Below are 25,330 nucleotides of genomic sequence, written 5' to 3' on the forward strand. Positions count from 1 at the left end.
GCCAGGTACTGGGCTAACAGCGCCTACTATTCAGTAAGCCCCACGCCCTCCCCTAAATTCCTAGCTGATGAGCGAGGCCCTTAAAACCTTGTGAGACCTTCCCAGATGGGACTGGTCTCACCCCCGGCCTTAAAGGTCAAGCCGGACTCAAACGGAACGGGTCGGAGGACAGTGGTCAGACTCCCCAAGGTCCCCCAGAGGTCCTCGAGTAGAGGTCTCTGGCACCCGGAGCCCACGCGCGCCTCCAGGCCACGCCAAGGCCACTCACCAGCTAACGCCCAGGTTACTGGGAAAAGATTCGTGCGACCGCATCGACGGCGGCGGCGCAGGCGTCATGACGTTACGGGGCGGTGCTGCGGCGCACGGGTAGCGCGTCACCGGCGGCCTGGGAGCAGGCGGTGTTGGGGTGGTGGCGTCTGCAGCGCCGTGGGGTCGGGGAGTTGCGACCTGCTGTGGGGGCATGAGCCGAGGGGACGACGCCGAGCCCACGAGGTGAGTCCGGCCGCGACGTGCCCTGCACGTCGGCGCCCCGCGAGGGGGTGAGAGGATGCTGCCCTAGCTCGACTGTGTCTCCGGCCCCGCCCCGGATTGTCCCGCCGCTAGCCCGGAAATAGCAATCCAGGAATGACCCCCTCGCATCTGGGAATTCGCGGCCCGGAATCGGGAAGCCGGGGGTCCAGGCTTGACCCTGCCGTTACCGTTAGCTTTAAGGAACAAAGTGCCTTTGCTTCTCTGGATATTAGTTTTCCGAAACGACTATTCATGGCTTCCAAGGTGGCTGCAGATCAGCTGGGAGGATAGACGTAGAAAGCGTTTTGTAAACTCTTAATCTGAGGGGTTGTCGCCATTGCAAACCCAAAGGATTTTGATAGTCTCGTGCCATATTGATCCTTAAACATACCGTTCCTCAAAAAGCCCTGTTTTGAGCTGTCACAGATACTGTCTCATTTAAGCCTCACAGCGATGCATGAGACAGGAATGATTGTGCCCATTCTAGGAAGGAAGAAGAAACTGAAGCTTCAAGTGGATAAGTGCCTTACTTCATTCATTCATTCATTCAGTAAACACTGAGCACATAAGCCATAAGCCAGGCAGTGTACTGAGTGCTGGAGATAGAATCCTGATCAAGATAGTCAAGGCCCTGCCCTCTAGGAGCTTACACTGTAATGAGTGAAACAGTAAGATAAGATACTAAATAACATTGAATTAACATTGTATGGAAAGAAAAGGTGGCTGTGGTAGAGACCAGCAAAGAGTTCTGCACTATGAAATAAAGCTTTCTGGAGGAGAGGACTGTTAAGAGGGGGATCATGACTTGCTTAAGCTACACAGTAACTGCATGCAAAAGCTAGGATTTGAATACAGATCTTTTGTCCCCATATCCCACACTCTTGCCACTGAAACATGGTACCCTCCTGTGATATTAAGTAGCTATTGATGTTACTGCTGTCTTTAGACATGAGAAAACCAGGAGTTCCCATCATTCCAGTCTGTTTCAAATGCCATCTTCTTTAGAGAGGCCTTCCCTTTCCACTAATTCTAAAGTAGTACAACCCCAGTCTCCAGGCCAAAACACCTTGCCCAATTGTGTTTGTAGCACTTGTCACTGATTATATCTTGTTTGTTTATTTTGCTTTTGTTTTGACCCCCCCTTCTTCCACTTCCAAATATAAGCATCCTGAAGGTAGAGACCTTGCTTGTTCACTTTTCTGTCCCCAGTACCTAGATGATTCCTAGAAAATGGAAGCTCTAGTAATTTTTGTTGTTATTTGAATGAACGATTAATCTGTAGAAAAGGAGGGAAGGAAAGAGGGGAGAAGACTCAGTGTTTCTCCTCCTCTGTTTCCACTCTCAGGATTCTGTTTATGTCTGTTTCTCCTCTTTCTCAGGAGGTAAGAGCAAGGACTATGGCTTATTCATTTCTCTGTTTTCAGCATATAGTCCCTAGTTTGGCAGTTATTAGTTGCTTGTCATCCATTGCTGGACAGATTGAACACTCAAGTTGGAAAGGAAGATGAATACAGTTGTGTGCAGGGGGATATAAACATGTTCACCAAACAATTAGCTAGGATCTACCGTGTGCCAGACTTTATAGGCTGTGTTGAGATGGTGGCCTAAAATTTCCTGTACTTTTTCATGAGGAAGGGATGTGCTGCTGCTATTAAGACTCTTTTCTAGTGGTTTCTAAGACTTATTTTGGGTCACAGTTTTTGAACTGGGGTATCATGTAATAACAGAGACTTGGGCCTCCTGCCCAGTCAGCCTCTGGCTTCAGAAGAGGAAAACTTCTAGTTTCTACACACAGACCAATGCCCCTTTCACCTTAAATGGAGGCTTTTATGCGCACTGCCAGAGGTGCTGTCCCCAGGGAACTGGTGCTGGGGCCCTGGGTGTGAAGTAACTCAGGCTATGAAGGACATCCCAGGTCATGCCTTGAATAAATGTTGAGTTGAATATAAAGTTTCATGTTCACACAGTATTGCTCCTTTCCTGCCTGAATGTTCACATTTCCTGTAGTATTTCATAAAGATTGATGGAAGGAGAAACCAAAACTCTTCCCCTGGAGAACGCATCCATCCTTTCAGAGGGTTCCCTACAAGAAGGGCACCGGTTATGGATTGGCAACCTGGACCCCAAGATCACAGAGTAAGTCTAAGCCATCTTAATTCATTACCTACAGAATTGAGATGTTTCCAGTGATGTGTTCACAAGAGTTTTTTTAAAGGATGTAGGATATATTTTGTCCCTTTTATTATGTTTTAATTGTGTTTGAAGGGTATGTGATGTTATTAAATTGTTACCTTGACATTTTTCTTAAGTTTGAACTCTTCTGCAAGGCCACAGACATGGGTATCCTTTAAACTCATATACTTCTCTTTTCCACTTGCCAAAGATGTTCTCCTGTTTTCAACTATTTGAAACCTTGTACCAGGGACTGTAGGAAATTATTTTCTGTAATCAGACTTGGGCATACTGTGGTCCTATAAAAGAAGGAACAAGCAGAATATTCAGTACCTTCACAAACAGTAAGGGGATGGGTAAAATAGGTGAAGAGGGAAAGAATTAGTGAGAATGTTTGTTATCCACTATGGGCAATGGTTAACATGAGTGTATGCACATGTCAGAATTCATCAAGCTGTATGCTAAAATATGTGCATTGTATGTACCTCAATATAAAAAAACAATAATAATAATAAAAGTGAAAAAACAGAGAGGTTACCACTTGACTATAATTCATGTTAAGCCACCGTGGAACTGTAGGTCAGAGCTGGAAGGGGTCTTAGAGATTGATCACCGCAGTCCCTGTAGTTTTCATTCATTCATTAAATGATTAGAGTGCCCACTGTCTACCAAGTGTCATGCTAAGCACTGTTCAAACTTTTTAAATCTGAGGAACCTTGTCATAAGATCGTCAAAACCTATATATAAAATAAAAACTCAGAAGTGTTCTATTTAAAGTGATTCATGGGGCACCCAGAGCCTTTTGGCAATCAATTACGGGGCTTCACACATGAAAACTTACATGATCCAGCTCTCTTATCCTACAGTAGAGGAAACTGAGGCCTAAGAGGCAGAAATTAGCTTGCCCATGGTCGTGAAATCTGACTAATTGAATTGTCCTGACTCCCCACTTTTTCTATTATGGCCACTGTAGTGGAAAGCAGTTTTTTAGCAGTGAATTAAGAGGTTTTTCCTTTTCCCAGGTGTTTATTAGGAGCAGGGTGAGTATTTGTGGCAGGATAATAAGGAGTGAGCAGAGTGGGCTCTACAGATCAGTGCTTGACAAGCATGGAGTGTATCATCAGTCCTAGAAATTAACTCTCTTTGGAATAGTGTTAAAGGTAAAAGTAGAGGAGGCAAGGGAAGCCTTGTTTGAGTCTGGGATGAGAGGAGCTGTGTATACGGGCTGGGATTACAAGAGAGGAAAGAGACGTAAACTAATGGATTCCCATCATGACAGAAAGTTCAGTTCCTTAACCTGCTCAAGCTCAGATCAGGTAAATATAGATACCTTTGGGTCCCTCTAGATAGGATGGTGGTATTTAAGATGTGTTGCCCCTATGTTCAGTCACCTTGGTCATGGGGGCCCTGGAATATAGGCTGTGCCTTTGTTTTAGCTGTCTTTACTCATGGGTTTGGGGTTAAATGTGAGAGTCTGCCCAACCTTTCACTAATGTCTGTTGATCATTGTTTTGGATGCACTTCACTGTAATGAAACCCTTGTTTTAATTGTGTCCTGCTGCTTGACAGAAGGTTCAAGTGGGCTTCTGCCACCTCAGCTTGTCATAAGTGGGAGCGTCTGAATGTTTTCTTCAGTTAGAGCATTAATAGGAACATTGAATCAAAATTTTCCCGCTGGTGTATATGCTCTTTTTACATCAGGCCAGAGGCGGGCATCAAGTACTAACCAGCCAATCAGGGCCTTGCTGGCTCTACCTGTGACCTACCACTGTATAACTAGAGATCATTTGTACTGTTTTTTCTTTTATGGATTCCTTATCTTAAAACATTTTCTCCACCAAACAACCTGATCTATTAAATAATAAATTTTTTAAAGATACAATTGCTGATCATAGCTTATAGTTAGCATTAAATGCCTCATATTGCCTTTCATTTACTTAATTACAGCAAAGACACCTATCATTTCAGTAAGGTAGGTCTTATCTTGTGGAAATAAGTGATTTCCTTCCAAGTTTTTTCCAGTACATAAACATCTGGATCCTTTTCCCTCAAGGTAGGTAACAATGGGCCTAGACTAATGATTAAAATACATTCATTTCATTTCCAAACATTGTAGGATTACATGTTGTTACTTGTGTGAACATGTGGTACCCAGCTTGTAGTCCAGTCTCAGAAAGCATCCTTTAAATCCGAATCTCTCAACTTCTAGCGACTCTTGACAAAAGTCTGCAGACCACTCTCCAGCTTTCGTAATTAAGCTGACCCCCCCCACCCACATATTGCTGTTGGTTCCTACTGTTTCCCCCTTTAATGCACCTTTCTTTTCTCTCCAGTACATTTCCCTACTTTTTACCACCCCCCTTCCTGATGTGTCTCATAAACTGATTTGAATGCCTCTTGTATGCAATGCTCTCTCACCTCTTGTTAAAAGTCAGTTTATAGTAATTTACTGTTATGAATGATTACAAAGGTATGTAAAACAGCAGTACTTTTCCACTCAATTTTTCAGAGTTTATCTTGTAATTAATTCTAGTCATTCCATGTTGTGTCCTTTTTAGTTACTAGCCTTAGTCCTGCTCAAGTTATAGGAGGAAGCCCTTTTATCAGCCTCCTCTGCACAGAGTATGTATTGCTAACTGACAGTCTAGCATGCTGATATTGTTTCTTGTTTATTTATGTTCACTTTGTGGTTACAATAATGACCATTTTGTGGCTTTACTAGGTGCCAGGAATATCTATACCACCAAATATGAGGTCATAGAGATTTATATTTAAGGGAATGATGGCATACTCTTATTTACAGAGGTAGCAGATTCCAAACCCATGCTCTTTCTACTATATTCTGATTTCTCCCAAGTATGTTGTACCTCATATTTCTTACCTCTCAAGTAAGAATGTTCATCTGAGTGATCTGAAGGTTTCTTCTAGCTCTGTTGCATTAGTTCCTTTTATTTAAACTCATAATAACCTGAGGCAAGTGAAACAGATAATACTTCCCTGTTTTATAGGAAAAGAATTAAGTGAGTTCACTCCCTTTACTGAAGTAGTTAATGATAAGACTAATTTCTCACCACCTAATTTAGTGCTCTTTGCACAAATATTCTGAGTTCACATAATTGAGCAATCGTAAATTAAAGTATCTTATTCTAAACTGTAAAATGTTAGGACTTCTTTTACATTATTTTGGGACCCAATCCAACTGACAGGGTAAAAACAATACCTCTAAATAACATCAATAGTGCTTCTAACAGAGAAACTGAAAAAATTAATGTCCTTAGACGTTATCTATTTTCCACACTGTAGTTTCCTCTAAAAGGGTTAATACTGGCTTTCCTTTTCAAATATTAAATGTGCTCCTTTTCACATATTAAGTGAGCTGTTTAGGAAGCTGAACTAATAGCCAACGCATTATGCTTAGGGAGAAGTATGAGAGGAAACAAAACCAGTGAAAATTCTAAAAGAAGAAGCATTCTAAGTGGAGGGTGACTCACAGGTAAAGTATATATAAGTAGGTAAAATTGTTAACATGTGAACAGAAGAATATCAGGAAGACCTTTTTGACTGAAAGAGGAGTTGAATACTAAGTGATAATGAAAACAGTAGTTGGATAGAGAGAATACTATCAGATTAATACAGGGTCTTTAAGACTCACTCAGGCAAGAGGTTTGAATTTCTTGTAGAAGAGACTCAGTGTGGTGTTTCACAGGAGACTGACATCATGACGGTGGTGTTTCAGTGGGGAAATTAGACACCAGTACGTAGGGTGAATTGGAAGGGCACAGGTGGAAGGTGAACATTAGCTAGCAGAGACTGCCATAAACCAGACCTGCCGTTCATATCACCTAGACAGAGGCCATGAACTTGGAAACTAGTAGGTGAGTCTGAGAGATGGAGAAAGTGCCTGACAAGGAGTGGAGAGCTGAAGATGATCCTAACATTCCTTGCCCTAAGAAACGTAAAACGATCATGTCCGTGCCGACTGGTGGGCCAGCTGGAAGGGGGCAGCAGTTTATGGAGGGGAGGTGGTCAGTATTAAGTAAAGTTAAAAGCAGTTGGAGAACTGTCTGGGTGGAAATGTCCTGATGCAGACTTTCAGGGATAAATTAGAGTTCAAGGACAATGAAATGCATGAGCACGTGAGAACAATGTGCACCCCTGGTGAGACCCCAGTTTCTCTCTCAGCCAATTCCTTATTTTTCCTTTGTGGCCCATGCTTCTTTCTTTTAAGGCCTTGGTTTGTGTGAAACAGCCTTGACTGTTAGCTTAGCTGTTAAATTAGAAACACAGTAAGGCCATTTAATAACATACAAAACAGAACATAAGGGCTCACCACATAATTTTTATAGGCTTATAAAGAAACTTTTTCTCTAAAACAAATTGTGCACTGTAAACAATCTTTAAAGTCATTTCTTAGGCTTCCCATTATCTACAGCATCAGAGTACAGTCCCCTCACTAAACACGCCAACATCCTTCACAACCTAAGCCCTCATCCTCAGCTCTGCTGCCCACCCCCACTCACTTCCAATGGGTCAGACTCTTCACCTAGTGTTTATTAAGCACCACCTACCTGCACAGTTGGCCTCTGCATCTGGGCACTCGTGTACATACCTCTGCACAAGTATAGTGTTTTGTAATGTATTGATTACTTATCTTCTGTAAGCAGAATGTGAGGTCCTTGAAGGCAGGACCTAATTGTATTCATCTGGGAAGTCCAATGGCCTACTATAGTTCTTGACACCTACTAGGGGTTTCTTTAATGTTTGTATGGATTAATTCTGTCTGTGCCATTAGGCAGGAAGGACATTTTAAAGACCCATTGCAGAAAACAGTGATTAAGTTGCAGAAATATGTATGGGATGGGGATGCTTATTCTCTAGCTCCTGAAGGCTTGTGGGGCCCACATTTCATTAAGTGAAGCAAGGCTCTGATGAGTAGTGAGCGCTCTCCTACTTCAGCAGCAGATGAAAGTGCTTGCAGATGTGAAAGCAAGATTCTTCAGGCGGCTTTCACTATCAGAGCTTACAGTCCCCATCTCCAGGAAGCAAAATAGTAAACATTTCATTCCTTTTGTTGCGGTGTTCCGATAATTTCAAGAAATTATCAAACAAGAAAAGAAATCCTGGAGAAGTTGAAAGACACAGACCTAAGCAGATGTTCCTGGAATCTTAAGGTCACACTTCTCTGGCAGAATGTCTTTGTTAGCTTTTCAAAGAATAATCTGTCGGCAATTTTTTTTCCTGAGTAAATTAAAATTCATTTCCTAGGAAATGCCAATCGCCTTACCTTCCTGCTATTAAGCAGAATGGAGCTAATGAAAAGATGACCAGCCCAAAGTAGCACTTAGATAATGAAAAGATGACCAGCCCAAAGTAGCACTTAGATTGTTTTTTAAAAAATGGATTTGACCCACCATTCATGGCAACTGGCACAATATTAAGGTTTGAATGGGTATAGTAAGTGGAAGATGCAGCTGTGAATTAAAGACCCTTGGGAGACTTCTAGCCCATCTGTCTGTGCATTTGCGAGACTCGCCCTTGCTGTAAGCCTAAGTAAAATATCAAATAAAACCAGGAATTTTCACTTGAGGTATCTCCCTCTCCCCTGAAGAATCACCTCGTGCTTTCCCACCAGCAGTCAGGGTTTCCTGATGGTAGTTGAGAATTTGGAAACCAGGACTTGTTGTTTTCCCTTTCAGAACAGGTCTGAAGACCAGATTAACATCCACAGTATGCCTGGGAGCCTTGCATCCTGCCCGGGTACAGCCCTGCGTTATGTCTTCCTGGCTCCACTCTTGTCAGGCACCTGATCCAGGATAATGGGCTTGCTTGTTGGTGTGCATTAGTATCAAATTTAGTGTATATAGCTTATGATCCATTTCATATCTTTCTGCCTCCCAAAGGAGGTTCTTACTCAAGAATAAAATCTTGATGAGTTTCTGCTAGAAAACAATGTCAATATAAATGTGGCTATAACGACAGCTTTACTGACTCCCTGTGGGATAGAATTCCGAGTAATAACAGATTTAGCATGTGAGCTGATACCTTTTTAGTATCACAGGGACAGCATTGTTTAGAGAAAGCCTTGACTCCATCTGAATAGTGCAGAGGATGCCAGGAGGAAGGCCAGAGGAAAAGGAAGCAGGAGAGTTGTTGGTTCGTCTCACCCTTACATCAGATGACAGGAAGTCGGAACTGAGATTGGTCACAGCAACCTGTTCAAGCCACATCTGTTTGAATAACTTAAAAGCTCTACAGAAACCAAATAAGTTTTAGAGAAAGGAATCTGAGAAGAGGATAAGAGGCAGAGTGGCAAGCAAGAGCTTGGGGGGAACCTCCTGCCAGGAATAAATTTCTTCCTTGGCCATCTATATTCTTTATCTGGAGTCATGCTCCAGAGTACTAACTGTGTTACAGCCACTGAGGTTGGTTCGTTACCCACAACTGGATGATTTCTAAGACCTGCTACATCCCCCTGCCCTGCCTGAGACCAGCCTCCATCACATCGCCGTCCTCATGTTCAGTCCCATCAGGGACTGGAGGTCTCTAGCATCTGTGGAAGTGCCACGAGCTGTGGTTTTGGTTTTTGGCAGAGTTTCTCACAAGTGCAATTTGGGGCTAATGAATCAACTCTGAAACCTACCAGGGAAGCCTGCCAGGGTTGTTTTATTTGTGCGACTATGTATGTCTCTGTTACTTTTATTTTTGAGAGGGCGTGGGCTTCGGCTTTTGGAGCGTGGGTGTGTGTTGCTGATGGAGTTGTAGTTATTCACAAATACTGTTTCATTGCCAGGAAATTAAAAATAAACAAATCGACACTATTTTTGAGCTTTTCTCCAAAGAAAAAAACAAATGGTGCTTGTGGGCCAGACAGCTGTTTGTTAGGTGTGGTTTTTTTGTTTGGTGGTGTTGTGCTGGACAGATGCATAGCCATGACAATTCTAGTTCCCATTCCAAATAGATGCAAACAACTCTGTTTGCCAAATAAACGAATGCAGCAATTTGGAGGAAGGCAGGGGGCAGGGGCATAAGACTTTATCCCTGGGGTAAATTATCTCCTGCTTTTATCTCACACTTGAGGCCGAGTGGCCAGCAGAATTCCCAGGGCATGCTCATGGGCTGTTCTTTCTCTACAGATACCACCTCCTCAAGCTCCTCCAGAAGTTTGGCACCGTAAAGCAGTTTGACTTCCTCTTCCACAAGTCAGGTGCTTTGGAAGGACAGCCTCGAGGGTACTGTTTTGTTAACTTTGAAACTAAGCAGGTAATCAAGTGTCTCCCCTTCCATGGTGCTTACCACACTCTCCGAATTATTTGCATCTCTCTCCACTACTAGAACGGCAGGTCCTTGTGGGCAGGAGCCATGTCTGATTCATCTCTGTGTACCTAAAGGAGGGCCTCAGTAAACAAATGAATTCACGAACAGCTTTCAAAATCTACCCTCCCTCGGATTATGGTCTAAGGCAGCTCACCTAGTTTTCTGATCAGATGCTTTGGTGCCCACATGAAGCTTGTGGACATTCTCCTCCCTGTTCCATTTTGTTGTTCCATCAGAGCCTGGCCAACAAAGCCTCCTTTTCTTTCAGTAGCTTTACCCGTGGTGCAGAAGCCCTCCCTGTCTGTGGTGAGCCACCCACAAACTCTCTTTTATTTTGACTTCTTGAAAATGTACCCTTCTCAATGTCTCAGAATAAATGCATACAAATTTCAACATATATAGAGGAAGAGAATGGTTAGCTTAAATGGTGATATATACATGTATCTTCTTATATTAAAATTAGTCCTTGGAGTGGACATGCCTTTATAAAGAAATTGCATTTGATTGGTATTAAATATAGAGATGCCGCTTAGTACTCTATAGCTTTATTAGTCACATGTGAGAACATTGCCTGGTTTTTGTTTCACTTATAATAATATGAATGCTTTTTCTTATTACAGAAGTTACATGTTAATTATAGATGAAAATGTAAATAAGTGACTTCACTTATCAGCCTAGTCCCCAGAAATAATCACTATTAATATTTAGTTGTATATCTGTCCCATCTCTTCTTTCTTCACATTCCTGCACACATACACACACAAACACATGTACAGCTTACAACAGATGATTAAGATCTTACTAACCTGTTTACCACTCGAAGTATATTAAAATTTTTCTGTCATCAAATACACGTGAAGATAACATTTTGTATCATGATATTGTGGTTTCACCTGTGTAGATATATAAACATGTAAAACTATTTATTTATTTCATACTTACCCATTTTATTATATGTAACTTAGCTCTCAGTTTAAAAACTAATCAACATCATTTTTGATGACCACACAATATTCCATGATCTGCACCGGTAGGTTATTTGACTAATCCCCAATCATTAGCTATTTAGGTTGTCCGCAGTTATTCACAAGTGTGAACAGTGCACTGTGAATATCTAGTTCTAACTCTGTGTGTATTTACTACATTTATGGAAATGGAGTGGTGTCATCAAAGGTCACGCATATTTTTTGTTTTGTTTTTTTCATTGAGGTATGTACAGTACAGTGTGCAAATCTTAGTGTACAGCTCAATGCATTTAACATGTATGTGCGGTCACGTAACCACTGTCTAGAAAAATAATATCAAACATTCTCACTTTTTTTTCCCCTTCATCTGTTTTACCAGCCCTCCCCTGCCCCCAAAGTTTTCTTTAAATAATACAACTCCTAAATTGCCTTCAAGAAATGATGTTATCAGTATATTCTGAGCCAGTATTAGAGTGTTATTTGTCCTTACTAATGCTGGGACTTTTTTTTTTTCCTCTTTTGCAAATGTGATAGACAAAAAGTGATACATTGCTGTTCTGATTGGTCAAGTTTTTTTGAGGGAACTGAAAGAATGTCCTATATAGTTAGCATTTTTGAAAGCTTTACTCTTCCTTAATGATAGGGTGTGATAAGGATTCTTATAGACAGTTAAAATCAATGATCATGTTGATGATAGATGTTGGTTTAAAAATACCAGGCTTAAAGTCACAAAGGCTTGCTTCGCTTTCTGGTTCTTGTATGTATTTACTTTAAGCAAGTCTCTTAACTTCTTTTGGCCTCAGTTGTCATCTAAAAATGGGGACTAAAAATACCCTCCCTAACTTACAGGAAGTTGAGAGAACAGATGAGGGTATGGATGCAAACACAGCTGGCATTTAATAATATTGTTGAATACATGAACTTTGAAACAATGTACAGGGATAGGAAATTATATTTTAAAACATTTATCTCCTGCTGGCATCTTATTACTGCTGATGCTACAGAATCAACAGAGTGCCATGCAAATGCCAGTTCACTAAATGACACTTAGAAGGAGAATAAAGTGTCGCTTATCTATCCTTCCTGGTGCACAATAGTGAGGCAAGGATGTCAGTGACTATCTAATGCCTAACACACCGTGGGTACATTGTTGAATGTCTGCTGGCAAGCTCCAGAGGAATGAGAGACTCACCAGTAAAACCACCCTGGAATGCCTGCTGGTATTACGCTGCAGTCTCAGATAGACTCTCCTTGTTCCTTTTCCTGTTTCTTAGGGCTTCTTCAACCCCAGTAAACGTGGGTTACGCTTGGCTGAGTGCCTCACGGATACAAATGGAGCAGAGAAGGTTTGGCAGGATGGAAAAGTACGGCCAGGCTTCCTGGGAATGTCCTAGAGTGACTATTATCAAGCTTCAGGAATTCCTTTCAACCTTGTTGCTCCTATATCTGATGGGGAAAGAGTCAGGGAACTTTTGGCTCTGAAAACCAGGTGCATAGATGGGCTCACACAAATGCTTTGCTCACAGTCTCTTTGACTCCTGCCAGCTTTTTCCAGCCTAGTTTCCTTCACTCCCATATCCTTTGAGGCCATGACTGTTTCTCACTTGGGATCCAGAGAGTGAGCCCTAGACCAGGATATAGCTCCGGGGCTTTTCTTGGCATAGGGGGAGCACAGGGAGTTTCTCGGCTAGCAGGGACTCTCCTAACCAACAGAGGCGTGTAGAAAGGCAGCACCTGCGAACAGTTAGCTGGTGTTGGCTGAGTGCTTACCAAGCCCTCCACACCTTACATGGCCTCTTTGACTCCTCCGAACAACCAGCGAGGAACAGGTAGTTTTAATCCATATTTTACAGGTGAAAAAGCTAACATTCAGAGGGATTGAGTGACCTGCCAAACATTCCTCTGCCAGTAAGTGACAGAGCCATGATTTGAGTTGTTGTTTGACCGACTTTACAAAACGCATACTCTGTTTGTTATTCTGCCTTTTTTGTTTTTGTAAACGCTTTGCCAATTATTTATCAAAAGCAGTTTGATTATAAATGCAGCCATCAAAGCTAGTGAAGCCCTACGAGAGTACATGTAACTAGTTAGGCATTTGAATTTTTGACTAACGTTAGTCCCTTTCCTGGACAGGAAGCAGAACGAGCCATCCAGTGTCTCAATGGCAAGCTTGCTCTGTCTAAAAAGCTGGTGGTACGATGGGCACATGCTCAAGTAAAGGTAAGTGTCATGGGCTGGAGACACAGCACTGAGCCCACCCTAAGTGAGGTGCCTGAAAGACATTGCCAACTTACCCGCTTGCGTCCCAGCCTCCTCACATCTGGAACAGCCATACTATGGTCTCCTACTTGTATTTACCATGTGTGTTGCCAGCTTTTCTTTTGAGAAACATCTCAGGAGGGTTTAAGTTCCTTCATTGTTTCTCTCCACATACCCACACATTCTGTTTTTGATTGATTTTTCCATGTGGCTGATGTGTATGCTCAGACCTTTATTTATCTTTTTTTTGGTGGGGGTTGTTCTTTGGAGGAAAAATGTATTTATTTTTTAAATTAGTTGCTTTAGGCATTAGTAGACTCCTCAGCCTCTCAGTTCTGTGGTGAGTTTGAACACGTTTATTCTTAAAGCTTGAGAAATGGGTAATTTGTAGGAGTGCTCACAGCACTGGTATCTCATGACTCCAGAGATTTTGAGAGTTATTTGTGGGACTTTGCAATGTCTGTATTGTCTCCAAGGCCTGAGAAGTGGCAAAGTGCCTTGTTCATCTCTTAGTTTGTCTCTTGGTAGAATGTACTGGAAAAGCTAAGACCATTAAAAAAAAAAGAATGGCATCCTGTTATAGCCAGCACAGAAATGGTAAAGTATGTGGCCTGCAGCAGTCCAAAGAGATGATTCGTTTCCTTCTGCCGTGGGGTCTTGACAGATCTGCCTGCAAAAAGATTTGTGACAGTTAAATTGGAACTCCAATCTTTAGCTGATGGAGCATGGCTTTTGACCAGAGACTCTCTACCCAACAATCTTCCCGGTAGAGAGTCACAGAAATTAGACATTTGAATTCAGTGTCCCAGCTGAAAAAACAGTTCAGACACGTTGGATCCGAATGGGTATCTCAGCTGGCGACATAGCCTTCTCAATTTCTAGGATGCATTGTCTTAAAAACAGAAACAAAAAGGGGAATTACCAAATGCTTTTTTACTCAAAATCAAGTCTAATTTGCCAAACTGGCTGTCATTTTCTTGTTCTGCATCTCATCACAAAGATAGGGAAGATAAGTTGTTCTTCATTCCTGCCTTCCATTTGTGAGTCTCTATGCCTCGTGGTTCTCTTCCCTTTAAATCTTTTTAGCCAGAGGCTCCTGATTGCTTTTTAATATTATATTAACTTTTTACAAGAAGTATATAATTATCTGACAGCAAATTAAACTATTCTTTTACTGTAGATGTCTCCTGTATCAGTGGCTGAAAGTCTGTTACTACCTTTCTTCTCTACTCAGGCCTGTTAAGAGTTGACTGTTATGCTTGATACTTGCAAAAATCTAACAAAATTTTAAAGTATTTTGGATACAGTGAAGTAAGTATTGTGAGAGGTGGTATGTGACAGTTAAAATAAGAATGTAAGAGGGCAGTTCTGCTGTGTGATTGTACCATTTATGAATTTGAAAGTTGAAATTCTTTCCCTGTCCAATAAGGAGGACTAATGACTAGATGGGAAGCTTCTTCTCAACTTCTTTTTCTAAATTTATAGCTTTTAGGCCAAAGCTATGTAGAGTTTTGCATTAATTCTAAATGTAAAGCAGTCCTAAAGTTGCCTGGAAATATGCTGATGATACGTTGTGGGGTTTGGAATTTCAGAAGCCAGACACTACAGTATAGAGCTGGGGTTTTCTTAGGTGAAATAATTTCCCTTTTTCTTCCTTCCAGAGATATGATCATAACAAGAATGATAAGATCCTTCCAATCAGCCTTGAGCCATCCTCAAGCACTGAGCCCACTCAGTCTAACCTAAGGTAAGATGGTCTATTGAAGGACTCAGAAACAGTGTTCATTTCTTCATCCCAAGCCTTCATTCATACTCTCGTAAATCTGTGCACACTTAATTTGAACTAGAATCTAACAGGTTGAGACATGTGTTCAGTTAATTTCCAGAATGTATACATTTCCTCTCTTCCCACATCCCAAGATGATATACGACCCATTTTTAGAATCCACTCACTAAAAAAGCCTGGGTGCACTTAGCACATACTAGCCATTGTGTTTGCCACTGGGATACCGAGGTAAATCAGACAGAACCCTTGCCCTAGAAACAAATGCTTTAATAAGGCCCTGAGTCTTGTCAGTCTTGTGGCATTTGTCATAGTACACTAATTTCTTTCCATCTATGGTTCCTTTATACAAAATTGTAGTTTGTAGTGCTTTAATTCTGTGTACCATTTCAGCAACTGTAACAGTTTTCGTTCTAGTATGTACAAATTGTCAGTTACTTTGGAGTTAATTCAAAACAGAAGGAATGAAGGGTTTCATGGAGTAAGGGGAAATTAAGTGGATGGTTGAGCAGAAGTAGAGTATCTTCTTTTTTATTTTTTTTGCATTGTAGCCCAGGGAGAAATTTTAACAATAACTACAACCAGGATTTATTGAGCTTACTATGAAGCAGGCACTGTGCTAAACACTTCACATGCCATATATCATTTAATTATCTTTGAAATGCTGGTAAAAGTGCTGTTACACTCATTTACATTTGAGGAAACTGAAGCTCAGCGAGGTAAATAAAATACCTTGACCAAGATCATGCAACTGAGAAAATAGCAGGTCCATATGCAAAGCCAGACCTGCTGGACTTCAAAATTCAACTTTCAGTCAATACTTCAAGGAAACTCCATGCTGTGAATGCAGGAATACAGTTCTAAAGCCTGTTGCAGGGGCGGGGAAGAGGATTCATAAAGGAACCTCAGAGGTTTGTAAGAATTGGAGATCAGCACACAATCATAAAGTCAGGAAAGTGATGCCCATTTGGATGGAAGGCCAAGGAGAAAACAAAACAGCCTTTTCTCATGTATTATGTACACCAAAGAAAACATGTATAAGCATCTCATTAAACTGCAGGGGGAAGGTCATCCTGAAATGTTTTCAGGAGTGATAAAAGTGGTAAGTCAAAATTTATATTATTCTAAGTTTAATATCACTGATACTTCTTAATTTTGTGCTGCTTTATTGTTTTGTACTCCAAAAACATTTTATGATTATAATGACTTCTATAGATGCACTGTGCTATTTTCTGCATAAGGTTTTGAACCTCTGTGATCAGATTGGTTTCCACAGAGGTTTTCCTAAATCTAACTCCTGCCGGGAAGAGTTGACTGAATTTGTGCATGGTGATCTCCATGCTACAGCACACATGTCTTCAGTTTCTTATTTTCATTGTTGGCATTTTTTACTAGATAACCTAGTGCTTTCCATTTGTGTTTTAATCCAGAGAACCTCGCTTACATCTTCTAGTAACATCTGCGGCTAACTAGAGAAGGTTGTTTTCCCTGTGACTCACACAGAAGGAACAGCAGACCGTCCCATTAATGGCAGAGGTGCTGGAATGCATCTTGATAATACCTGGTGTTCTTTCTCTTCTAACGTAAATTTAAAACTTTACGTTGTTTGTGTAAGGTTATGAGTATGTACAGCAGATGTGTACATTCCCTTCCACCTTTCTCTCCTTGACTTTAAGACCATCGACAGCATCAAGAATGGAAAAATAAAGAGTATCTTATCACTTCTCTGACATGCATAAGAGGCATAAAGAAAATGACATACCCAAGTGTTTTCTGATCTTCTGTGATTCTTTTCCCAGTGTCACTGCCAAGATAAAAGCCATTGAAGCAAAGCTGAAAATGATGGCAGAAAATCCTGATGCAGAGTATCCAGCAGCTCCTGTTTACTCCTACTTTAAGCCACCAGATAAAAAAAGGACTACTCCTTATTCTAGAACAGCTTGGAAATCTCGAAGATGATGGTTATGAATTACCGTAGCAGCAAAAACAAATTGGTCTCCACACCTGAAATCCTCTGCCTTTGTCCTCTGTATATGTGAATGATACTATCCAGCAGAGCACAATCATGTTAGAGTTTTGCTAACATAACATTTTTGGATGTTCTTATGGATGTTTCTTCCCTGAAGTATGTGTGGGATTGAGCATCATCCAGAACAAATAGGATAGTATCCAAAATTGTGATTTGAACACTGGGATGCTCTAGCTGGCTGGTTTGTTTGGATTTATAACTCCGGAAACATTTTGTGTGCCAGAGAGAAAGGCAAACATAGAAAATGTTATTATTTAAATCAGGAAAAGAAATTTATCAAACGTCTGTCTGAAAGAAAAAAAAGAACGTTTGTCATTGCTCAAGTGTCTTTACAACATAAAGAAAAAGTAAGAGACAGGGAGGGGAGTGGGAGATTTTGAATCATGTTCAGAACTCTTGTTCCAGAATTTACTACAGAAATCCCTCCAAGTGGACTAAAAAGAAAAGTTCTTGGCCAAAGGGAGCTGATTCTATCAAATGTGTGGTAATATGTTTTTAGAGTTACGCTTATTGTTTCAAAGTCCCAATTAAGAAAACATGGTGTATATCTTAAAATTGTTTGCATCAACAAAACTGTAGAATCAAATTTAGCATTTTGTACCACAATGGAAGTTCTGTTTGGAATTCCAGCTTTTATTCTATAGTGGTCATTTTTTTTCAATCTGAATAATCCTGCCTTCTATAATGCCAAATGTTGTTATTAATGTGGGACTTTTAAAATTGCATTTATTGCATGAGATTGTTTTTATAGCATGAGAATGTTCTATTTGGAATTGTATCATGGTCAGTCTAAATAGAAAAGCAAAATTTCCTTGAAAACCTAAACATTGCTATATTGATATCTATCAGACATTTATTAATCATTGTGTAGGGGTCTGAGTAGAAGAAATTGAATTGTCTTGTATCGGGCGAGAAGAGGACAAGCAATGGCCACAAAGCCAGTGGAGCAGGCACCTGTCTGGCAGCAGGACTGTAATGACATCGTGTTGTATGTAGTTTCCAAAGGCTTGAAAGACCGCATGACTTTAAAGTGATTTTTCATTTGCAGAACATACGTCTCCCCGGACATTTCTGCTACTTTGAGCATTCTAAATATAACAGTAGAGAGGAAGAAAGCAGCAGATTGGCCGGGGTGGGGTGGGAGTGTTTCTGTCAGCAGTTTTGGTCTTTTGGTGCCAGGCTGACAGTCCTGTTGGGCAGCGCTGTTGCCTCTTTACTAGATGAATCGTCCTGATGCCCTAGGTGTCATTCGTAGTGATTACAGACTGTTTACCGTTACCGTTCCTAGCAAGAGGAAGCTTTCATTATAGGACTTAAGTCTTCCTGGGAGAATAAGTGAATTAAGATATTTGAACCAAAACTTCAACATAGTGAGGTTTCAGAATTCACAGAACTGGTTCAGAGAAATTCTTAGCACCTTTCTTAAGGTAAGTCTTTTTAGATATTAAATACTTTCTGCATTTACTGGCTCTGTCTATGATGCAAGCAACTCCTTCCATTTGAGGGATAATTCAGGGAAGTGGGAGCATTATCTCCCATTTTTCTGGTAACTTTAACTTAGAGGATAGGATTCACCATTTTTTCCTTAAGTCCTCAAAGGGTTGTGGTAGAGTAGGATTTAGTTAATGCGAAATAATCTTCTATTTTTAATAGGAACTTAGAAAAAAATTTGAATGATCTAGAGTTGTTTCCTTTAGAAATCAGAGCTATTTATTTGTATTTAAAGCAATGTTTATTATTTGTACCAATTCTTATTCCTCGGTGTGAATAAAAGCAAGACAGTGTCCGTGTGGTTGTGTTTTCTCTCATCCATTTCCTGGAATAACGGTGATAAAGACTGCCGTGAGTTCTCTGTAGGCTTGTTCCCCGAACTTGGGCTGGCATGTCCAGGTGCGATGCTCTCTCTGAGTGCCTGCTCTGCAGAAGCGGAGCCTCTTTCGCTAGAGGCAACCTCAGAGGCAATTCTCTCCACCCTTTATGCCTGCCTGTCGCTACTAACTGTTCTCACTGCAAATCTATTTGAAAAGTTGTTAGTGGAAGTTCCTGAAAGTATCATACTGTGTTTAGCCCCTGTCTCAGAGGTTTCAGAAGAATAAAGGTATGTGTCATAAACATGCTGAAAGCAGTCTGATGAAACGTTTCTGAGATTAAAGTGTAAACCTGGTCGACTCTTTGTTATGAGATTATCTGTAGTTGAAAACTTATTTTTGGTTTGCCATTTTGCCAAAATTATGTCACTTACAATTTTGATTTATGTAAGAGGGAAGGACTGAAGGGGATATATTCAAGAGAAAGGTATGAACTATCTTCTTAATCCAACTCCTATTTTATCAAATACAGAGTGTAACCCTAACCAGTTGATGTTCTGGAATTGGCACCTCATAATGGGGAGGAAAGATTTTTCAACAACAAAACATTTTTAAAAACAAAACATTGTAGAGCCCTATCCCTTGTTGTCCAGTCCTTTGACAAATCCTGTCAACTCCACCTACAAAATACATCTTAAATCCAACCACCTTACCACCTCCAATACTGTCATTTCTGCTGAAGCCATTGCCATCTCTTGCTTGGAATGTTGCAGTACCTTCCAGATTATCTCCCTGCCTCCACTAGTGCCTCCTTTGAGTCAGTTTTCTACACAGTAGCCAAAGCAATCCTCTTAAAGTCAGAGTACATCGTCCTCTTTTGAATGGCTTTGTATCACACCTAGAGTAAAATCCAAAGGCCTGCAAGGCCCTCAGTGCCCTGTCCTGGGCTGACCTATAGCCTACTGTTACTGCCTTTGTCACTGTGTTCCTGTCACACTGGCCTCCCTGCTATTCCCTGAAGCAAGGGAGCTCCCACCACAAGGTCTTTACATTGGCTGTTCCACCCAGCCCGCTCCCTACTTTGTTCATGTCAATATCAATGTCAGTGATCAAGGAGTCACCAGGCCTCCCTTTCTAAAACTACAGCCCTGTCATTCCCCAACCCCTTTCCTCTTCATTTTCTAAATAGCATTTAGCACTACCCAACATATATTTTATCTTTTTTCATTAGAATGTAAGCTCCATGTGAGCAGGAACTTGCTATGTCCCCAGCATTTGAAGTGATGCCTGGTATGTAGCAGATGCTGAATAAATCTTTGATGAGAAATCAGCATTGTGGTACTTGAGGGCTGATGGGCCTTGAGAGGCTGTATCCCACATAGCCCCCTCATTGTCCAGATGGAAAAAATACCACCTCAGACAAAGGGACGTGGTCAGATTCAGAGAGTTAATGGGAGGGCATTAGGTAGAACCCAGGCCTGCAAACACTCCACTGTTCACCAAGTCAACAGGGCCTGTGCAGACCACAAAGCTCAGGTGGGTTTTTCCATGTTTAAGTGGTTGAGGGAAAAGTCAAAAGAAGAATGCTGTTTTGTGACACATGAAAATTATATGAATTTCAGATTTCAGTGTCCATAAATACATGTTTATTGGAACACTGCCTTGTCCATTCATTTACATACTGTCTGGCTATTTTCACAACACAATAACAGAGCTGAGTAGTGCAACAAAGACTGGCTCACAAAGCCTCAAATATTTACCATCTGGCCCCTTACAGAAGAAGTTTGCCAACCCCTGCTCTATATTCCATTAGTGGAAATATCTTTCTAAACTTCAGTGGTGTCACAAGTTCTAGAATTAGCAACAGAGAATAAAAACACCATCAAAACAGTGGAATAGTGTGCAATGAGTATTGTCAGCCTCTTATCTCATTTCTGACTCTTAGATGTCTTTTAGGTTAGGGACTGGCCATCTGAGCCTGCAGCACAACTTTTGAAAAAAACTACACAAGAGCAGGCTAAATCCCCTCGCTGTATGTGTGAGGAAACCGAGACCCGGAGAGTTTTGGCCTCCTATGTGCCCGAGTTAGACTTATAACCCCTGCCATACAATCTAGATGTCAGGACTCAGTTCAAGAGACAGAAAACCTAAACTACCTTATGGTGGGAAATTTATTGGCTCATGTAACTGAAAAGCCCAGGTGTTCAAATTATATGGTCAGGAATCCTTGATTGTGTTTTCCCCTGGGTTGGTTTCATTCCCAGGCAGGCTCTTCTTAGCGATCTCTGGAGAGAGACTCGAATCCCAGGTTAAAAACCAGATCTGTCAGAACGTATCCCAGGACATGAGACAGTATCTTCCTTCCCCTGCATTCAGTCTTACTTGGCTAGGATTACTAATTACACAGAATGACATTTTATTTTCGATATGCCTTGTGACCTTTCTAAGCTCGAAATAGAATTAAAAACTTAGCCTTAAAAATAAACTGCTTTCCTCTTCTGAAAACTTCTCCCCTTTGAGGAGCTTTCCTATGGGAGACCTCATCAAAAGGAAAGTTTTCATTCCTCAAACATACGCTGTCTGCTGTGTGCCAGGCACAGAGGGTGTGAGACTGGTACGGCATGGTCCCCGGGCACCGTCACGTGCCGTGATGAAGGAAAGTCTCAGGAGCTGCTGAGTGCAGACGATGGAAGTGGAGGTGAAGGCATGGGTGATTTCCCAGAGGACGCAACACCTGAACTGAGTGCTGAAGGATGTTTAAACACAAGCTAGGAAAAAGATATAGGAAAAGTGTTGGAGGAAGAACAAAGCCATTTGACATGAGAGAGCTAATCATAGGTGTTAAGACGCTTGAGTACCTGTATCTGTAGGATAAGCCAGGTGTATGAGGCCTTCTCCAATCTGCCCCAATATGTTCTCCCCCTTACCAAATTAAACTGCACACCCCAAATTTGATGTGATCCACCAGGTCCCCATGTCCCTGTACAAGATAAGATGTTCCTTCTATTTGGAAGGTCCCTTCTGCACACACACCCCCACCCATTTGCCTAACAGACCTCTTCCTCCCCATCCTCATTACCCCCAAGGCAGTTAATTGCCTTTCTGCTTCTTAAATGCCAGACTCTGTTTTGGCTTATATCACTTTATTATATATATACACACACATAGATATATATATACACATACTTTATACATAGATGTCTGATATACATATATCACTGTTTTTATATATGCATTATACATATATACATGATATACTTATATCACTGTTTATATATATTATATTTATACACATACACACACTTTATAATTTAAATATAAGATTGAAAATAAGATTAGCTTCAAGGACAAGTTGCTTCCCCCTGAAGTGGGAAAGTAAACAAGTCAACTCTCTTCTATATGTGAAGTTAATCTTGGATCCTGTAAAAATCTCAACTCTCATGGTTTCAACTGCCACCCCTGCCCTGATCTCTCTGAGATTTCTTTCTCCAGTTCCAGCCTGTCTTCTGAGCTATAGACCCAGATATGCAGTTCATTCCTGGGCACCTGCATATTCCCCTGGTCCACTGAACCAAACATCCCAGTGTTCCACATTGCCCCTCCCCAGTCACTCCTATGTCTCATGTCTTTGGGAACAACATACAGAAGAAAAATAAATAATTAGAAACCTGAGCATTATCTTTGACATCTTCTGTTCCCCACTGTCCACATCCAGTCTCCTACATAATCAAGTTTACATATTAAGTTACATATATATATGTATTATATATTAGTGTTATGCATTATATATAATATGCTCTATATAACATCATATGTAGTTTTAATATGTAAATATTATTTTATGTATTTATATTTTGAAGTTGAAATTCCTTAGCATGCTGTATAAGACTTAGAGTCTATTTTTAAGCCTTATCTATCTTCTGCTGGGAAAAAAGTATCAGAGAGATTTACTTCCAGCAGCAGGGGCAGAATTCTCTGAGGAGGGGACATCTAGCCCCTTGAGGACTCTCCACTTAGCAAGTGCTTTCTGTGTCCCCATGACACCCTCTTCTTAGCAATGACAGTGGCACTGGGTGTCTCAGTGCTTGCCGGATGCCAGACCAGTGCCAGACTCTTGGAGATGTAGCTTGGTCTCCTGAAATCATCACAGTCCTTGTAAATGGGCTGTTAATGCTTGTTTTATGGTTAAAGAAACTAAAACTCATCGAGTTTGTCATTTGCCTTAGGTACAACCAGTATGTAACAGTCAGGTACCAAGTTGGGCTACCTGATTCCCAGAATCCCTGATGCTGCCTCTGCAGAGACAGGTTGCTGCTTCCTGCAGAACTTGGCTTATAGACAAATCATGTTCAAGATGAATCCAAATTCCTCAGCTCGGCCCTCAGCCCTCACCACCTGGCTCCTATGTACCTCCCCAGCCTCATTTCCCTACATTGCCCTAGCAAACTACTAACTGGGCACCCATTCTCCATTCTGATCCAAGTCCCCTCTGGCCTGGCCTGCCTCACAGTCACTCACCCTTTCATCACTGACAGGTCACTTCCTCTAGGACACCTTTCCTGATACCTACTCTGTAAGCCTGTAGCCTGACACCAACCCCGTAACATGCCCCACCTCCTGCGCCACCCCTTGTGTAGCACCTGCCACGCTGCACTGCAAATTCTGGCTCTCTTCACTCTCAAAGGACTGGGCTCCTCAAGAGCAGGGACTAGGATGGATCGCTCTGTGTTTCTGGAGCCTTAGCATGGAGTCTGGCTTGATAGATGCCTGCTGATCTGAATTTACACAGTGATGTCAGAACTGGAAAGGGACTTTGGGTCACTGTAGTTGCTCACATTTGAAATATCCATGCAGGTTTAAAAAGCCCTCTCACACGGATTATCTCACTTACTCCTCTGAGATTGATATTATCACCATAGCTGAGAAAGCCAAGGTTCAGATGAGTGAAGTGACTTTTCCAGGTTCACTCAGCCAAGAAGTGGCTAGGCTGAGATTTGACCTCAGGTCTGTCTAACTCCAAGGACAGTGCTCTCTCCATCACTCCCCCAATGATCCGATTCACACACACACACACACACACACACACACAGACACTTTCCCCATGAGGGCACTAAGGCCAGGCGAGGTACATTGCTTGCCTAGGGGTCATACAGTCTGCATCCCCTTCTGTGCTCTTTCGTCTGCTCAAGCAGGAAATGCCCAGGAAGGTGACAAGGTGAGGGGGATAGGTCCCAAGCCAGGGAGGGGTGTGCTGCCCATGTCTCTTCCCATTGCCCACTCCCTATTTGTCACAACTTGAATGTTGAAATCTTGTATTCAGTATTTACCCTGAAATGGCTTTCATCTGATTTTCCCCCTTGCTCACCAATTTAGCTGTCAGAGTAAATAAATGTGAAGCTGGGTTTCCAGCTTCCCCCAGCTCACATTACCTTCCTAGAATTACTCCCCAGCGGGGCAGAACCGCTGCTGGGGGTGCTCCCACAGAATGATCCAGTTACTCATGAAGCCTCTTTTTAAACCCAGATCTCGGACCTAGACTTGGATGGAGGAGGATGGCAAAATTCACGGAGGATGCAATGACCGCATCCTGTTTAGTGACCAGGAGGACTAGATGACATTATACACGTCAGGTGCTGATGACATTGTATGTGTAGACTCCTTCTGATACTATACATGTAAAGTGCTTATATGGTGCCAGGAATAGAGGTAAGCCTTTAAAAATATTAGTTTTAATACTGAGAAGTATTGTTATCCCCACTCTGCAAACAAGGAAACTCGGACTCAAGGAAGCTAAATGACTTGCTCTTCAGTCTCCCATGAGAAGAAATGGAATGTCATGATGGAAGGCGCTGTATTTGTTAATCCCAATTTTGCCAAGGTCTCTCCTATCTGGTCTCCCTTTCCTGCTGGAGTCAGGGGATGTTGGAAGAGACATTTCTTCTCCAAAGTAATTTCACTTTTGTCATCTTTGAAGTCGGGCAAGCCCTGAGTTGGAATAATGGTTCTGCAACTTCCTTAGATTTTCTTGGTTGATTTATGCCCTGCCTTCCTCTATTAAAAAAAAAAAAAAAGATGTGGCACCTGGTAGAATAACAACTAGAAAAGCAGCCAGTCCATCTTGTCATGATGGCAAATACTTCCTGGTTGCCATCTGGCACACGGACAAGTTTCTGAGCCCTTTTACATGGATCATTTGCTTAATTTCTGCAAGCATAGGAAATGGACTCTGTTGTCACCCCTCGGTTGCAGATGAGGAAACTGAGGCTGAACAAGCTTGAATAGCTTGTCCCAGGTTACCCAGGCAATAAGGGGCAGGGCCAAGATTAGCACATTGGCAGTCTGGCTCCACAGACTTCATGCTTCCCTGCTGAGGTTAAAGCCTCTTATTCCAGTTTGGACTTCCTGAGCAACTAATCAGAATTCAGGAGCAGAACTGCATACTCAGTCAGAGTTTGGGTTCTGGAGTCTGAGTGCTAGAGCTTGAAAAGGA

General features: G+C 41.6%; 2 protein-coding genes across 8 annotated transcripts in view; one reads left to right on the forward strand and one right to left on the reverse strand.

The window, feature by feature from the left end:
* MRRF (mitochondrial ribosome recycling factor) overlaps positions 1-481 on the reverse strand; it is a 50,698-nt gene extending 50,217 nt beyond the window's left edge. For 2 of the 6 annotated variants that reach the window (XR_012126384.1, XM_073225076.1), the window contains exon 1: positions 269-478. Coding sequence is in view for 5 of the 6 variants with exons in the window: in XM_073225076.1 (XP_073081177.1) it covers positions 269-462 (194 nt within the window). In the remaining variant the exon portion in view is untranslated. Of the gene's footprint in view, positions 1-268 lie in introns of all 6 variants that reach the window. The other 4 variants (XM_017673321.3, XM_037022227.2, XM_017673313.3 and 1 more) reach the window with 3 other exon arrangements.
* RBM18 (RNA binding motif protein 18) lies at positions 360-18,818 on the forward strand. Of its 2 annotated transcripts, none has more exons than XM_017673341.3 (6): positions 360-492; positions 2,518-2,646; positions 9,816-9,942; positions 13,095-13,181; positions 14,882-14,967; positions 16,803-18,818. In XM_017673341.3, exons 2-6 carry the CDS (start codon positions 2,534-2,536, stop codon positions 16,960-16,962), a joined length of 573 nt encoding a protein of 190 aa, XP_017528830.1. In that variant the 5' UTR covers positions 360-492; positions 2,518-2,533; the 3' UTR covers positions 16,963-18,818. The 2 variants fall into 2 exon arrangements, with proteins under 2 accessions (XP_017528830.1, XP_073081195.1); XM_073225094.1 differs by lacking the exon at positions 16,803-18,818 and adding an exon at positions 15,555-16,427.
* Positions 18,819-25,330: the final 6,512 nt, after the last annotated feature.

The sequence above is a fragment of the Manis javanica genome, chromosome 2 (assembly GCF_040802235.1).
Source record: "Manis javanica isolate MJ-LG chromosome 2, MJ_LKY, whole genome shotgun sequence".
In the NCBI taxonomy this organism is placed as follows: Eukaryota; Metazoa; Chordata; class Mammalia; order Pholidota; family Manidae; genus Manis; species Manis javanica.

Coding starts and splice junctions, on each gene's coding strand:
- RBM18 (XM_017673341.3), top strand. CDS start 2,534: ATGGAAGGAGAAACCAAAACTCTTCCCCTGGAGAACGCATCCATCCTT. Junction 2,647..9,815: donor CTGGACCCCAAGATCACAGA/GTAAGTCTAAGC, acceptor CTTTCTCTACAG/ATACCACCTCCTCAAGCTCC. Junction 9,943..13,094: donor TTAACTTTGAAACTAAGCAG/GTAATCAAGTGT, acceptor TTTCCTGGACAG/GAAGCAGAACGAGCCATCCA.